General features: G+C 41.8%; 1 protein-coding gene across 1 annotated transcript in view; it reads right to left on the reverse strand.

Moving 5' to 3' along the window:
- Positions 1-746: 746 nt before the first annotated feature.
- The window catches only part of adcy1b (adenylate cyclase 1b), a 123,705-nt gene continuing 106,917 nt past the window's right edge, over positions 747-17,534 (reverse strand). The window contains 8 exon segments of the mRNA XM_036597570.1: positions 747-2,364; positions 4,101-4,225; positions 4,544-4,658; positions 5,748-5,846; positions 5,930-6,091; positions 7,073-7,189; positions 11,108-11,240; positions 16,132-16,394. Of these exon segments, the coding sequence (XP_036453463.1) occupies positions 1,993-2,364; positions 4,101-4,225; positions 4,544-4,658; positions 5,748-5,846; positions 5,930-6,091; positions 7,073-7,189; positions 11,108-11,240; positions 16,132-16,394 (1,386 nt within the window). The 3' untranslated portion in view covers positions 747-1,992.

A 17,534-nucleotide genomic window follows, 5' to 3' on the forward strand; every position in this document is an offset into this window, starting at 1 on the left:
GATACATAAAAATTCTCGTCTCGACGAGGAGAAATGTCTTGAAGCTTTGCAAGTTCCCTGTACGTCTGGGCAAAAATTTGCACAGCAAAAGAGAGAGTGCGTCTTTAATGCCTCTTGTTGGAAGAGTCAGGCGTTGAGCTTTGAATCTAAACAAGAAAAAACAGAATGGAGAAACCAAAGAGTTGCCATCCTCAAACCGGACCATGTAGATGATGCTCACCAAACTGAAAATGAACAATTAGAAAGGGAAGACGAAATTCCATCTCCTTTTCCCACTCTCATTTTCAAATTTCCCTCCTCGTACTTCGTGATGTTTGTCGGATCTTGACAGCGCAGAACAACAAAGTCTCCTCTGACCCTCAAAGGGGGCAGAAATAAGTCTCTCCCTGCAGAGCTCAGTGTAAAAGATTGGATAAAAATTGCTGCTCCTTTTTGGCCCATTGTGTGCTCCATGCTGATGTCTTGTGTAAGTATTCTTGTTGCTTGCTGGATGTTGAGTGACCATAGTCTCATTCACCTGCCATAAAGTGAGAATGAAATGTCACCCTGCAGAGCAATAAGAATGGCTGCTCCTTTTTGGGCCCATTTGGCACTCCATACTGATTCTGGGGTTCACTTTGCATGTGTTCAGACAAGCTGCGATGGTGTTTTGCTTATTTTGCATCAAAGAATGCAAGTTTTACTTTTAAAATTCACGTTGTGGAAACTTACACCCAAAAATGAATTATTATGTTGCAGAGTTGAACCTGTTTCTTTCCTCTTTTCCCACATTTTTGGCCTGCTTGGTGCTTCTTTCTGTCCTTGAAGTGCTCTGTCCATTTGGACAAGCTGCAATGTTTTTTTTATTATTATGCTTATTTTTGATTAGAAAATGTGAGTTTTACTTTTATAAACTGTGTTGTGGAAACTTGCATCCATAAATTGAAGTTGAACCTGTTTCCTTCATCTTTTTCCTTCTTTCTCCACATTTTTTGGCCTACCTGCTGATCCATACTGACCTTAGAGTGCCCTTCGCATGTGTTTGGACAAGCTGCAATGTTTTGCTTATTTTTGTTTCAAAAATGTCAGTTTTTCTTTCATAAATCGATTATGTTGCAGAGTTGAACCCATTTCCTTTTTCCATTCATTTTTTCTTCCATTCTGACCTTGGAGTGTCCTTCACATCTATTCAGGTAAGCTGCAATGATGTGTTGCTTATTTTGCATTACAGAATGCAGGTTCAACTCAGGTCTGACTTATATTTTATCATGTAATCTTGCACCCTACGAATATTACATCTCAGAGTTGGACCTGCTTTCTTTCTATTTTTCCTTCTTTTTGCTCATTTGGTGCCCCATACGCATCTATTTGGACAAGCTGCAATGAAGTTTTGCTTATTTTTCATTAGAGGATGCCAGTTTTACTTTTTTATTGTTATTTTATGTTATGGAAACTTGCATTAGTAAATCCATTATTATGTTGCGGAGTTGACAACCATTTTCATCCTCTTTTTCCTCATTTTTTGACCCATTTGGCCTTCCATACTGACTGTGGAGTGCCCCTTCACATCCATTTGGACAAGCTACGGTTAAGTTTTGTTTGTATTGCATTTGAGAATGCAGGTTTTACTTTTATATATCGCGACGTCGTTTGTTGCACCCATAAATCGATGATTACACTGTGGAGTTGAGCCGGTTTCCTCTCTCTTTAGAGCCCATTTGGTCCTGTTGGCCTTCCATACTGACTTTGGAGCGCCCCTCACCTCCATTTGGACAAGCTGCAATAAAGTTTTGTATATGTTGCATTAAAGAATGCATGTTTACATTTACATATCAGGTCCCGGTACCTTGCATCTACAAATCATTACACGATGCAGAGTTGAACCCGTTTCATTCCGCTTCCACCTTTGGCCTTTTTGGCATGCCATACTGACTTTGGCTTGCTGTCTGTATTACCGTTGCTTTCTCTGAGCTCTCAAGCTCACTTGTTCCTTTTCAAATCCCTCTGTCCATCCTAAACCTCCCCTTCCTCCTCCGTGTCCGCCTCATCCTCCTCTCCCACCACAGGGACGTACGTGGTGGCTCGTTTCTTGGTGACCGTGCTGGAGCTGTTCCCCAGCTGGGTGCTGCCGACCCCGACCCTGGCGGCCAGTCCTGAGGCGGCGGACGAGGCGGTGCCTGTCTTGGTGGGGACGCTGCTGGTGCGCCCCACGGCGTACACCCTGCGCTCCATACTCCCCGAGAACTGAGGGGCCCGCTGACCCGCACCCTGAGACTTGCCCTCCAGGAAGTAGGTCAGCATCTGACCTTTTCCCTTCACGCTCACGTTGCCGCGGCACACCAAGTCGTAGTCGTTCTGGAGCAAGCGGTAGACGTCCTCCGTCACCTGCGGAGAAGATCACAGCAGCTTCTTCATGAAGGATGGAGTGAAGAGCTTATTTCCTTTAAAAAATATTACCTCTATTTAAAGCTGCACTATGAAAGTTTTTCTGATAAAACTGAAAGAAGTTAACATTAATGAGTCGATGCACTAAAATATAGTGTGTGCGCTGCTGTGAGTCAACCATAAAGCCTTAAATAATCATTTAAAAGTCAGAGACGCCAGGTCAGACTTTGCGGGACTTCACGTATTGATGTCATACACGCCACCTTAAAAAGAATCTTGATTCAACGTTAGCTCAAAGGCAAAATCAACCTTATAAAATGGAGAGTTCTGGTCCTAAAATCTGATTGGCTGAGCCGCATTCTAAGCTGTTGTAAAATCCACAACATACACACATCAATGACCGCCTCACAACAACTAAGCTGTGTATTACTGCACCACAGCACGAAAAAACCATGTGCTGTTAATGGAATAATGTTTGACTCTCAGGCTGCTCGCATGGACCACCTACTTACTATTGATGAAGTAAGAACCCAATTTTTGTTTAAACTGAGGGGCTGAAAACTTATGTTCTTAACTAGAACCAGGATAGTCAGCTAGCTAACAGGCTAAAAGAGCCAACAGCCTAAACAGCTCCATCATTAATATCACAGGCTTGAATTAAAGCACTCACAATATGATTCACTGTAAAACAGCAGTTTAAAAGTCTAAAAAATGTCATTTGAATATCTTACACACTTCAAATGTTCGTGTTTCAGTCAGAAGTCACGTCAAACCCAGGCTGAATCCCAAATGGCTCCATGCTCCGTTAATAGTGTGCTAACTATGAGAGTTTGGAAATTCTAGCCTCTACAGCCGAATAGTGCATCATTTATCGAGTGTGGATGTCCCAAATGACTGTTTCTCAGCTGTATTTTGCACCGTTGGGGTTTCAGGATCCAGTATTTAAATTCCTACATAGTGCACTACGTAGGAAGCCGCTGGATCCACTTCACGCTGTGCCTAAGAACACCCTTCCGGTAATAAAATCACAGTAATGCATGACCTCTGGAGGCTGATTGTTCTATTATACTGATTAAGATATAATGATATTATGAAGATAAGATATAAACACTAGACTAGACGGAGAAGGTTTGTGAACAAACTTAAAATTTGCTGTGGAATCCCAGGTGGTTGCTAAGGTGTTGCTAGGGCGTTGCTATGGTATACTAAGCGGTTGGAGAAAAGGAAATTCTAAATTAATTTTCCAGTCAAGTCTAATCATGTTGTTGAACTTATTTATGTCCATATTGGTGCCCTACTGTAAAATGAGGCTTTTCTATGAATAAAGGTCTGAATTGAATTTAACTGAATTCAATTTAACTAAACTGAATTTTTGAATTCTCAAATTTTCTGCATAATTCAATCATTGAGATGTAAAGGAAGTCATTTCTTTACAGCGGTGGTGAGAGGAACCAGAGGTCACACACAAAACTTTATCTCAAAACTATCATAAAACTGTCTCAGATACCAGCAACATATTCTAAACCATCACATGTAAAAACTTTCTGTGAGGAAGATTTTAGATGTCTGGTTCCTTTCAGCACCTCTGTGAATAATACCGACTCTAAGGTTCTCTGGAACAGAACATTTCACACCAAACCACTCTGAATGATCTTTAAGACTTAATTATGCTGAAATTTAGGAGAGAAAAACTCTATAAAAGCATAAATCCATTGAGCTTCAAGGAGTCTCTGTACCTGGATCTTGCCCGGGACCCCTGTACTGTCCATGCGGCTGGCCACGTTCACCGTGTTCCCCCAGATATCGTACTGAGGCCGCCGAGCCCCGATGACTCCGGCCACCACTGGCCCCACATTAATACCTGCCAAACCCAATCACAGCAGTGTTCAGCAGTTAGCTACAGTGATTTTCTAAACACTGTTTACAGGCTGGGAGGAATGGAAACAAATTCAAGTTTTTAAAGTTTATTCTCACTTAGTTCGAAACATTCAGCAGCAAATACATCTCAAAAGAGATATTTATTGACATTTTCAGTGAGTTCTGTCATGAAGTTCACTTGTAAAACTGAAATTTGAATTTATTCTGAAGAATAACTTCCAAAATATTTGACATGCAGCACCAGTTCAATTTTTAATTTTCAATGAAAGGAAGGTATCCTACATGACTTTGCGAGACTTACCCACTCTCAGGACAAAGTCATTGTATGACTGGTAGTTGATTTCATCAAGAACGTCAAACATTTCAATGGCAAAGTCTGCTATTGTGCTTAGGTGGGCTGCTGTGGACTTTTTAGCCTGCAACAGCAAAAATTTGGATTAGCAGAACAAGCACAGACCATAAACGCACATTCAAATTTACAATGGCTTCCAACTCCAGGCCTGGACTATGCCTGCACTCCAGTTTTTATTTCCCCATTTTAACTCATCACTAACTCTTAAGTAGAGGTCTGTGCGGGACTGTTTTTTTCAGTACCGCTCCCGCCTACTCCTGCAAAATTTCATCCCGCTCCCCCTCGCAACTGAAACGTTTAGTCCCGCTCCCCGCCTGCGCAGCTCTGTCAAGGTGTACTGACATCCAATATCTGATATAGTCCATGTACAAATACATTATCCTCTGCTGAAATAACACGGCAGTCATGGTCATCAGGCTCACTGTGAAGTAACTGCATCAAATGCCATTTATTCACAGTAAACACAAAGCAGGAATTAAACTACAGAGCAGTTATTTTTGGTGCTTTGCTGGGCAGCTGTGGCCATCAGACTGAAGGCTCCATCATCTCTGTAAGCTATGAGAATTAGCATGATGTTTACGTGATCGGCTGCTTCGCAACTCTTTAGAATGACTTCATCCATTTTAACTGTTTTACTGTTATCATTTATATTGTTTATATATATGATTTAGTGATCATTCTACTTTTTTTAGGCCATTTATTAATTTGTGGGATTTCTCTATATGCGTATTTCTTCCCACTCCCACCTGCAGTGGGCTGGTGTCCCACCTGCTCCCATGCACAACACTGACAATTAGTCCCTGTGGCGGGTCCTGAGGAAACCATGGGAGTGCAGACCTCTATTCTCAAGCACTTTTTGAGCTGAATGAAATGTCTTAGTGCAGGGAAAACTCTCAAACAGGCACACTCTCAATCTATGAAGTGTTGCCTGGTCAGCAGTGCCAATGCAATGGAAACAGCTCTAATGGACACGATGATGTAGAATTTATTGCTTTTTAAGTCAAACATATTCAAGCTTTTTTCCACATGAGGCCCCCATCCCAGTTTTTTTGAGCACTGCCTCCCCCCCAAAAACATACAAATGTCTGTCTGTGAACTGTGAAAAATATATCATTAAAAACCGTATAAGATACAGCAGAGGAACAGGACTCACCTTGGTGCCAATGGTGGGCACTAGACCCACAGCTGCCATGTATGTGCTGCCCATGGTTTTGATCTTCTCAATGTCTTTGTAGCATTCTTTGTCCATGAGCTGGAGGATGAAACAGATCAGGTGTTGAAACGGGATGCTCAGGTAGAGGATGTGATTGGCTGATGGGAGAGAAGCAGACTGACCTCATCAAAGTCAGCGATGATCTCGTTGAGAAGACGCAGGCACTCCACGCCCATGTTGTTTCCATCCAGCTCGATGTAGAAGTCGTTGAAGTTGGGAATGGACGCAAACAGGACCCCGACCTGGGCGTAGGACTGGTAATAGAGATCCTGCAACAAAGTATACTAATAAAAAGGTTTGTTGTTTGGATAAATGTCATGAGATTTGACATACAAAGACTGTTGGGCAAAACGTTTGTCATTTTTACAATATAGCTGTCGTCTTTCTCACCAAACAATCAAATAGTTACTGTTGGAACAAAACCTCGTATTTCCTTTTTTACATAATTACATAATACAGAAAATGCCAGCTATCCTTTACATTGTGTCAAGAGAGAAGAAGAGAACACTTCAAAATGGCTCAGAATAAAATGTTATTACATTAACTTTCATTAAAAGGTATACTTACTAAAAAGCACAGCCACAGAATTCCAGCCAAAATTAAATCTACTTTAATAAATTTCCTACCAGCATTTCAAAAATTCATTGCCAATATTTTTTGATAGATCATGTTCAAAAGTGCAATTTCAGTCAGTGCATCAGTTTTGTTTGCTTAGTAAGACTCCAGCGGACTATAAAATACACCTGTTAAATTGTGTTTTGCTGTTTGTAAATATGAAAGAATAAAACATAAAATATGCCACATTTTATATTTTATGTTTTATTATTCTTTCCAATATGTTAAATTCAGCAAACACACAGTTCTACACTAAAATGTGCAGACGTCTGTTCTCTGTAGAGAATGTGTGAATTTATGTTCACATAGAAAATCAACAAAAAATTTGATCAGGTGTGTCCAAACTTTTGCATACGACTGTATGTACCGAGCTCAGGCAGGGAAAAGCTGGTGTTAAAAGTGTTGGGGGTAGAACAGTATCCTCAAAGGCAAACTGGTGTTACTGTAGTGTTTTTAGTATTTTTTGTTAAGAATTTATGCAATTTTTTATCTTTTTTCTTTATAACGAGAAACATTTATCGTGATATACATTAAGCACAGTTCATCATACCAAAATGGTGGCAGTGCGACTGCAAGACGTCACTGAAATACTACGAATAGAATATGTCTCAAGTGGCTGTGCGTGGAATAAAACCACATGGCTCTCTCACCATGTTCCTGGGGTTGGACATTAGGAAGTGCTGGGCCACGTGCACTGGGAGCAGATTGAAGAGAATCCTTCTGTTGTCCAGTTTCACTTTCTCCATGCCGTCCCTCTCCTCCTCTGCCTGGATAAAATGGAAAGAACACATTTATGTGAAACAGCTACAGATTGACAAGAAAAGATGATAAAAGTTCATTAACCTTTGACCCACTGAGGCTAAAAGGATACAATTCCTGTTGTATCCCACGTTTAAGTGTTTTGTCTTCCTGTGACCACTAGAGGTCAGCACAAAACCAAAACTTCCTGGGTAGGCAGGTATTTTTTGCATCATGGCACCTTCGTTTTGGGCTTTGCTCTCTCCTGTTGATGCTTGCAGCAACCTTGAGCTTTGGTACGACGCCGTCATTTTTCTTGGGCTCAGGGTCTTTAAGGGGAGTAAATGAGGGAAAAAGTTCATTGAAGTTCTGAGATCAGTAAACTTTTTCATCAGGCCCTCTCTGTTCAGCCGTTCCCATTGCTTTTACCCATTTGTCTGTTATATAAGGAAGCCCTCAGGTTCTTTAGCTCCTAATTAATTTTATTATGTCCTAGCCAGCACTATCAAACACTCGGAACAGCTCCCAGTCCTCCAAACAGAGCACTACGCCGTGGGCAAAGCAAACACAGCAGACGAAATACAGAAAATACTGTATTTGGCCAAGTGAAAGCAAACATATCACATTCTGCTGTTTCCCGGTATTGGTTAATTATAAGACATTGACGTCAAACAGATGCAGCCATCTTTGGCTGGCAAACATCGGAAGATGTACAAGAGAAACAGACCCAAACGTTGACTGATAGGCTTTTAAACAAAAACACAAAGCACACAGCCCACCAGCACACGTGTGCTTGGTCATCTATCACGGTATTCAGGGAAAAGCTCATTGCATGAGCCCTGCATCAGTTTATTCATTTCATAATATCACTGGTGTCAGAAGACAACCTTACTTAAGAGCTTATATAATCCCTCTAATTATAACTGACGCTTGGATTAGTCTTGTGGTCTTGGTGAAGATAATCACTTCAGTGGGGTCATCAGGTGGGCTCCCTCCTTCTTTGGTGTTCCGTTTATAAGCCCACAACACCTCCATAGGCTCAATGGTGACATCTGGTGTCCCAGGGTACCCTCCTCCGCTTTTACTTCTCTTGTCCTGCTGCTTGATTTCCAGTTTGTTGTCCAATATATGTCTTTTTTTTTTTAAGCCAGAGCCAGTTCCTCACTCTAAAGTGAGCTGAATGGTCATCAGAGGGCCTGTCCCTGGTCATGTGTCACTTTCAACAGAGTGGTGGCTGATAAGGCTACAACGTCTCCGCAGCAGATGTCCATAGAAAGTACTTGTCCGTTCCAAACCTGATGTGCTACTTCATCTGCAAGGTCTGTATACAGTTGTATGGAAAGGTCTGAACACCTTTGGTCAAATTATAACATTAAAACCACCTCCTTGTATGTACACTGTCTATTTTATCAGCGCCCCCTACCATATAGTAGCACTTTGTAGTTCTACAGTTACAGACTGTAGTCCATCTGTTTCTCTGCATACTTTGTTAGCCCCCTTTTACTCTGTTCGTCATTGGACAGGACCCCCACAGAGCAGGTATTATTTGGGTGGTGGATCATTCTCAGCACTGCGGTGACACTGATGTGGTGGTGGTGTGTTAGCGTGTGTTGCTACGAGTGGATCAGACACAGCAGTGCTGTGTCTTTAGATTGTGTGAACTTAGCTTAGCTGAGTTAGATCCTGAGCTAGATCCTAGCAAGCTCAGTAAGCAGTAAACTTGATCGTGGTAAAGAAAACATATTTGAATACTATGAAAAACAATGAGAAAATCCCAGTCTTCAACCATTCATCCCAGACATCTGGGCAAGTGCTGTAAAAGGTAGGACTGGAGTTGATTAGCTTTGACCCACTGTGGAATGCTGTCTGCTGTTATAGTAACTAAGCAGTTAAGTGTGAAGTCAGCAAACTGTTCAAATTTTAATTATTCTCTCTCTAATTGTCTAAGCTGATTGCGAGCCTCACTATAGTGATGTCTCTGAGAAAGACAGACTGCACGTGCAGAGTGGCTTTATTTGGGGCCATGCCACACTTGTAGTCATCAAAACAGGCGGAAATCAACTCAATAAGCAGCCATTATCAACATAAAAACCAGGGAACTGCTTACTCAAAAAAGGAAAAACAGCTTAGAACTCAGAGCCTTCGCAAAGAGCAAGGCCAAACAAAGGAGCATATAATGGGCTAGCTAATGAGTCCAGGAATGAGCTGCAGGTGTGTGCGATAATGAATGAGTTGAGCCAGGATGGACCTGGAGTTGGAGTAAGTCAATACAAAATGGGAGTCCATGTGCTGACTCTCCAGAGCATGGATGCTCAATCCTGGTCTATGAGATCTATCACTAGTTCAGATCCAACACACCTGGCTCTAATATTCAGATGCTCCTGTAGGCCTTCATTAATTGGATCCGTTGTGTTTGATTAGAGGGCACTAAGCTGTGCAGGGTGGTAGATCTCCAGGACCAAAATTGGGCACCCCTGGAGCTGGAGTGAAATCCCTGTGATGCCTAGCCGCCTGAACCTGTAACTAGGCCCACCTAAAATTACATTTTGGCTGTACCACTATTACAGAGTGAGGCAAAAGTAGCATTAGAAGTCTTGCCCAAGGACCTATTGGTATAACATGGTATGCTTGCCCAGGTGTGGAAATTGAACCCCACATGTAGGGCAGAGATGTTGTCCACTATTCCAGAGGTGCCCGATCCTGGTCCTGGAGATCTGTCACCCTGCAGAGTTTGGCTCCAACCCTGATCTACAACACCTGATCCGGGTAATAATGGTCTTCAGTGGCATCTGGATATTAGAGATACAGGAGTGGATCTGGCCCCGCAATGGACTGGTGACCTGTCCAGGGTGTATCCTGCCTTCCACCCAATGACTGCTGGGATAGGCTCCACCTCCCCCTGCGACCCAGAAGGATAAGCGGCTTAGAAGATGTGTGTGTGTGTGTGTGTGTGTGTGAGTTGGATCTGAACTCTCCAAGGTGGTAGATCTCCAGGCCCAGGATTGAGAAACTCTTGTGCCACACTATAACAACAAGAGGTACATTTCAGCTTCAGATTCTTCAGCTTTCCAATGCCTCCCCAGGTACAGCATCCAATGGCAAAGTCAGCTCCGCAATGTCCCTTTTCTGGGAGGTGGACCAAAAGATCAGATCTGGCATGAGACTCAAAGAAAGGACGCTTTCTGATCCACTTCTGGTTCCAGTCCTGGGCTGCGTCCAGTGGGAGAAATGTTCATAACGATTTTTATAGGCCCATTCATCATGAAATGTCCCCACAATGTAGAGGGCAGCTAGCCTTTTCAAAGATTTATAAAAAGCAAAAAATTAAAAAGATTGTACTTCATAGGTTATTTATAACACAATATAGGAACAAGACAATCATTTCACTGTGTTATTTAGTCGATTAGGCCTCAATGCTGCAAAATCCTAATCTCAGCTTTGAAGGAATGTGCTTGTGACAGAAGCAGGGTGAATGTAGGTCACTGACTCATGTCATGTAAATATAGGAGGTGCGCATCCACACACGCAGCGCACGACCCTTCTCACCTTGGAGCACAGCCAACACTAACAGACAGTAGTGCAGGTGCTGCCAGCGAACGTGTGCTGGCTAGAGCCCATCCTGCAAAAAAGCAGCCAGTGGCCTTGCAAAATTGAACCTAACGACCCCAGGTTCTTTCACAGAGCCAGGTACAGTGACTGTTATGGAGGGCATGAAACTCAGCTTATGAAAGTAAGGTGAGAAAATGAATAGGACACAAGTGCTGTGTGACGTATGGCTCAATGCATGTACTGGCCACTTTATTAGAAACCCCTTATAGCTCCACCTTGTGTTTAGATATCCATGTATTTGAATAACCACGGCCATCCCAAATCCAGATTAGTCAGAACCTGACTAGAGGAAATGTATGTCATTTCGATGCTGTTGGCTCCTTAGTCAAGATACTGACCTGTGTGGCCCAGAGGAAGTCCAGGCGCAGTTTGAGCTCCAGCTGTCGGGAGTGCAATGCCAGAGCGCTGGAGAAGAGCAGCAGGGAGAGGATTGGCTCGTAGCCACGGACATTAAAGGTCCCCACACTTCCCCTGTGGACATCACAAGGCAGAGATTAATACAACACACATAATTGCACACATCCTGTCCAAACACACAATGTACATTTCACCTAATCAAAAATACTTCGATACGGCATTAAGCATCAGTCTGAAGATGATGATTCAACTGCATAAATATTGCAATATTAGAATTATAATATTTTATCAGTAAACAATTAAGCATATGCACTCTTTTTCTGGCTAAAATAATCCTTGGGCTACTTTCAAAAAATCTTGGTGTATTCCTTTATTATACTCTACATAATCATTAGGTTGAGTTGTTTCAGCCACACCCATTGCTAACAGGTGTATAAAATCATAGACAAACATTGTTAGATGATATTAAATAATACATAGCTTAGCTTATTTGCATTTATATATTTAGATCTAACAAATGCCAATTTTATTGCACAGCAAATTGTGGCACCTTTTGTGGTTTTGGTCTACAACAGAATTACCGTGGTGGAAAAATGTGTATACCATTTTTGAGCTGTGCAGCACTGCAGGGTTAACTGCTTTCCCTGCTCTCACCCACCTGATTCATTTCAACTCAAGGGCTTGGTAATTAGCCAATGAGTTGAATCAGGTGTGTAAAAAGAGGGAAAACACTCCATTACACCATTGTGCAGTGCTCTGGGTTGGGAACCACCACTTTGACACAGTTGTGTCAATAGTCCTAGATTGCTGTGGAAATGTAAGGTTCCCCTGTTTTAACACCTTGACTAAACTCATTAACTAATGATAAAGTATTTAGTAAACAGCCATGATGTGCACACATCTGCACTGCAGTCTGTGATGCATAAGAAAAGAACAGCTCAAATGATATAACTGAAAATAAATTGGAGGGAAAAAAGCTGTCAGTTTTTAGACATGAAAAGGATGCAGGAAAGCACCAGAGGGTTTGAAAACCATCTGGCCGACCCAAAAACAACCTTGCTGAATCGGGCACTTGCATCTCATTGACAGTTACTGATCATGTTGTAAAAGGTTAGATTTCCGGTAGAATTACTTTATACATGCAATTTCATAAGATCCTCTGTGGGGACTGTTTTGAGGTATTCTGGCTCCACTCCCTTGTCATCTTCATCACCCGTGTCCTATTTGTATCCTTGCCTTGTCTTCATTGCACACACACTCTTATTGGCTTAGTCTTTATGTAATTTTGCTTGGACGAACCTGCATTTTGTCTGCATTTACTCTATTGTTAACTATGGAAAGTGGTCCAAGTCTTTGTTTAAACGCATCAACGACACACTTATATCCATGCCTTTCTCAACGCTATGCAGAATCTACATTGGATGAAGTAGGTATGGATCTACTGCAGGAGCATGAGCACAAGTTTAACAAAGCCAGCATGAAATACAACAAATCCAAGCTGCAGGAGTTGTTGGCAATAACTTACTGCAACTTACCAGAGGCTTTTTTGAGCTCCCCAAGGCTGAGACCTCCAACAAGCTCCCAAAATCAGAGACCTCCAACAAGCTTCCCAAGCTAGAGACCTCAAACGATTCCACATTGGATGAGGTCTCTGTTTCTCACTGTAGACATGCTGCCAAAACCCCATGTATGATGAGTCTGTAGCCGTTTCAGTTTCTAAGCCAAAGACCACCAACAAATTTGCCAAGCCAGATGTCTCTGATGAAATCCCCAAGCCAGAGGCCTTCAACAAACTCCTCAAGCCAGAGACCACCAAAGAGTTCCCCAAGCCAAAGGCATTCAATGGGCTTCCCAAACTAGAGTCCTCTGATGAGCTCCTAAAGGCAGAGACTTCTGAAAAGTTCCTTAAGCCAGAGAACCCCAAAAGGCTACTCAAGTCAGAGACTCATAAGGTGGTCCCCATTCTAAAGACCACAGACAAGTTCCACAAGTCAGAGGCCTCTGACAAGCTAGTCAAGCCAGAGACATATGACAAACTCCACAAGCCAGAGGCCTCTGACAAGGTACTCAGGCCAGAGGCTCCTGATGAGCTGATGAGCTCCTCAAGCTGAAGGCCTACAAGGAGCATCCTAAGCCTTAGACCACCAAAAAGCTCCCAAGCCAGGGGCTTCTGATGACCTCCCCAACCCAGAGGCCTCCAACAAGCTCCCCAAGCCAGAGGTCTCAAACTAGCTTCCCAAGCCAGAGGCCTTCAACCAAGTCCTTAAGCCAGGGACCACCAACAAGGTCCTCAAGCCAAAGGCATCTGATGGGCCTCCCAAACTGGAGGCCTCCAATAAATTCTTCAAGCCACAGGCCTCCAACTAGCTTCCCAAGCTCCTGGTCCTAGCCTATCCCTGGCTCCTACACTGGACTCCTGAAGTCAGAGGTCCACTTCAGACAATGAAATACCTTTTATCTTGTTCAATGCCCCAGTCTCAGTACTTGTTCCAGAATTAGTCCAGTTCTTTGGCCCTAACCTGGGCTCTGTCCTTGCCTGTGACCTGGGCTTGAACAGAACCAGCTGTGGACACCATCATGAATTCAGTTCGGCTTCCCCAGGGGAGCCTGCAATGACTCATGAAAATTATACCAGTCTTTGTTTAAATAAACAATCTGCACACTTGTATCCAGCCTCCATGTCTCTGACATAACATGCAATTCAATCCATCTTATTCTGCCTAAGTGCTTCTATATATGTATATATAGATTTAGTATAATTATTATAAACTAAGTCGCACCTATATGTCTCACTTCTACCTATACTTACTGGCCATTTTATCAGGCACACTTGCCATATAAGCCAGGGGTTGGCAACCCAAATATTAAGAAGAGACAGCAAAAATCAAACCACCTTTTATGTCCACTTTACCATCTCGGCTGTAAATATGTCTCAGTATGTGCTAATGTGCTAGTTTAGGCTAAAGAATATAATATAAATGAAAAACGCAGACTCACTTTACTCTGCTTTAAGCTTTAGCACGGCTATAGTCCCTTTTCTCGCATCTCTGGCAGGAATCTTTTCCAAAAGTGGAATAATTTCTTGTAAAATGTTTCTCAACGTTCAATTTTTTAAGAGTCTTAAGTCTGCTTCTCATTTGCCAGCTTTTTGTTCAAATTTTCCCATGATTAAAGGTTGGTGAATTAGCTGTTATACATTAACTCCAATGTTTAAGACCATTTGTTGTTAAAACTGTGTTGAACGATCAGCAGAGCTTTATTTTGCTGCAAAGGTAGATCATTTTATTTTTCCCTACAAATCTATTTGTGCTGTGGAGCCACAACAGGGCAGTAAAAGAGCTGCATGGTATACAGTTATTGACTATAGCTCATCTGTTACTGTACTGTCCATCAGTGGAAAAGAGCCCAACAAGACCATCACTGACCACATGTTGATGGACCATTCTCAGCACAACACTGATACCAACATAGTAGTGGCATGTTAGTGTAATACCCTGTTATGAGGGTATTAGTAACAGTAGTACTGCTGGTTTTAAATAGTCGGTGAGTGCAAACACAAACATCTCCCTAATACACTGACAACTAAGTATATTCATGTATGTATCTGTCTATCAACCTATCCTCTCTCTCTCTCTCTACCGTATTTCCTCTTAAGAGACCCTTCACTGAGTGGGTGGGATGCTCGATGCCACTCACAGTTTTTGTGTTCTGATTGTATTCAAAGGTTCATGCTGGGCTAATGAGCCTCAGCTCATCTTCAAACACTTAGGAGAGGTCGAACAAAAAGGAGAGCGCTCACAAAGAGAGCACAGCTTCATTAAAAGAGATTTAAATACCTTTTAATTATCAAATATGGAAATCTTACTTAAATAGTCGGATGGCCTATTTCTTAAACAGCTAGAGGGGACTGGAAAGAGGTCTGAATCTGAGACTTTCAGTGGATGGGAACATTGTAACTTATATTTAGGATGAGCTGGGGGGAAAAAATCATAAGCCATGATGTCATTATTAAAAATAACTTGTTTTGAAAGAACATTGCTAGCTGCAGAAAATATCATGGTTAGGATCAAGATCTGTGGTGATGTTTACTGAGCTAGAATGTTCACATGAAATGCACAAATGTGTGTGGCAATTTGCTTTAGTGGTCAAAAAATGTGAATAAAAGCCTGCGAGGCACATTATTCATTGCTATCATAGCATCTTTAGCCAAACTATTATTTTAAAAAAAAAAATAATTAAGTCGGCTTGACAAAGGCGACTTACTGTTCTATGTTTGATTATTCTAGCTTGTCGACGACAAACTACAGGCTCTACAATCTGTTGAAACTAGGCAGATTGTAGAGCCTATACAAGAATACTGCAAGATTGGGACTAATTGCACGTACAGTTTTGTTCAAACACACAAATGATCTCACAAAGGAAATCTCTCATACTGCCCCTCATAGATGTTACATACTGACATACTAGCATGTTCACCAAATGGCCACTTCATTAAGCACATCTTGTATCTACAATCACTGTCCATTTGATCATGTTCACTGACCATATAGGTGCACCTTTTAGATCTATAATTACAGACTGTAGTCCATCAGCCTAGCAACGCCTTAGCAACCACCTAAGATAGGATAGCAATGGCTTATTAAGACCTTAGCAACCTCCTGGGATGCCATAGCAAAGGCCAAGCAACTCCTTAGCAACCACTTGGGACTTCATAGCAACGGCAAAGTGAAGCCTACTTAAATTTTCTTTTGAAACTTTCCCCTTCTAGTTCAAGATCAAAATCATTTCTGTAGAAAAATGTTTACTTAATTTATAAATCATTATTGTTTCTTTTTCATGCAAAAATAAATAAAATAGTTTAATTCAAAACAAAATTAAATGTAATTAAAATGTTTTATCAATTTCGAATGAATTAAAAATATTAAAATTGAAGGCTGAGGGACGTTCAAAACAGTCTGGAAGTTCATTTCTCTCTCTATCTCTCGACTGTTGTCCAATCTCTTACCCAGTTATGGCTCGGCGGTAGCCGCTCAGCTCCAGCACGGTGATGTAGCTGACCGCCACCATGACCAGCAGCAGCATCTTGGGCAGCCAGGACACTCTGAGGAAGAGGGCCATAGTCATGGTGCCCACGATGCAGGCCAGGAAGGCATACTGCGCCCCGTCGCAGGGCAACTCCGCCATGGTGCGGTTGGCACCCCCTGCTGCGTCAATGATCACGATGGAGCTGGTGGAGTTGGTGGACCACAGCCATGGCATGCATCCCACCTGCAGAACAGTGGGAGGAGTTAGAGAGTGACCTGGGAAAACGTATGCTGTGTCTAAATCTATGCCCCTGTTCATTATAGAGGGCGCAATATACTGCAGATCATATTTGTGCACAATCCCACAATGCACCACCATAGGTAGTATATTCATAGGTAGCGACACTAAAAAACACATATCTGTCATTTTTAGTTCATAGTTCATAGTCTTTTATCTAATAGTTCCCTACATGATTGTTGTATTTAAACTCTGTAAATACTGTTATATTTCATTTTGTTAAGTTTTGGAATAAAAGGGTTAAAATCTTCAAAAGGGCACTGCAAATTCTCTAATCAGCACTGGTTTCTCTATGGTATCTAGGTAGATACAACAAAGCGATTGCTCCCATTGGTTAGGTCAGGGTCAGCCTGGTAAGAAGAGTCATTTTGTCCTTTCAACAAATATCAAGCCACCTTGGGAGCCACAACATTTTACGTCGATTTCACCATCTTGGCTATATATATGTCTCAGTATGTGCAAATGTGCTAGTATAGGATAAAAGTGTAATATAAATGAAAATACATACTTACTTTGCTCTGCTTTAAGCTTTAGCTCAGCTATAGCTGCTTTTCTCACATCTCCAGCAGGAAACTTTTCCACAAAAGTAGAACAGTTTCTTGTAAAATGTCTTATAATGTTTAATGCTGAAGGCTGAAGTCGCTTCTCATTCGCCAGCTTCTTGTTCGAATTTCCATGTTCCACCTAAAATGGTCCAGCAGTTACATTCTGGCATCTCAGGCACCATTTAAGGAGGAACAGGAAAATTTGAACAAGAATGATTTCAGTTTTGTGACTTCTGAGTGTTTTAGATTCTTGTTGCAGATTAAACGTATCAGGGAACCAGCTGGAGTGATTATAAATATATTTGTATCCAAATTATTATTCATCTTAAATCTCTCTCTTTGCCTTTTCGTTAGCTACTACCTAGGCAAGATTGTTGTCTGTGTTGCTATGGTGACCAGCAGTCTGAACACCAACCTTCAGGATTAAAGGTTAGTGAATTAGCAGTTCTACATTAACTCCAATTTATTGTTAAAACTGTGTTGAACGATCAGCAGAGCTTTATTTTACTGCAAAGGAGGATTATTTTATTTTTACCTACAA

The sequence above is a fragment of the Colossoma macropomum genome, unplaced genomic scaffold (assembly GCF_904425465.1).
Source record: "Colossoma macropomum unplaced genomic scaffold, Colossoma_macropomum, whole genome shotgun sequence".
Taxonomy (NCBI): Eukaryota; Metazoa; Chordata; class Actinopteri; order Characiformes; family Serrasalmidae; genus Colossoma; species Colossoma macropomum.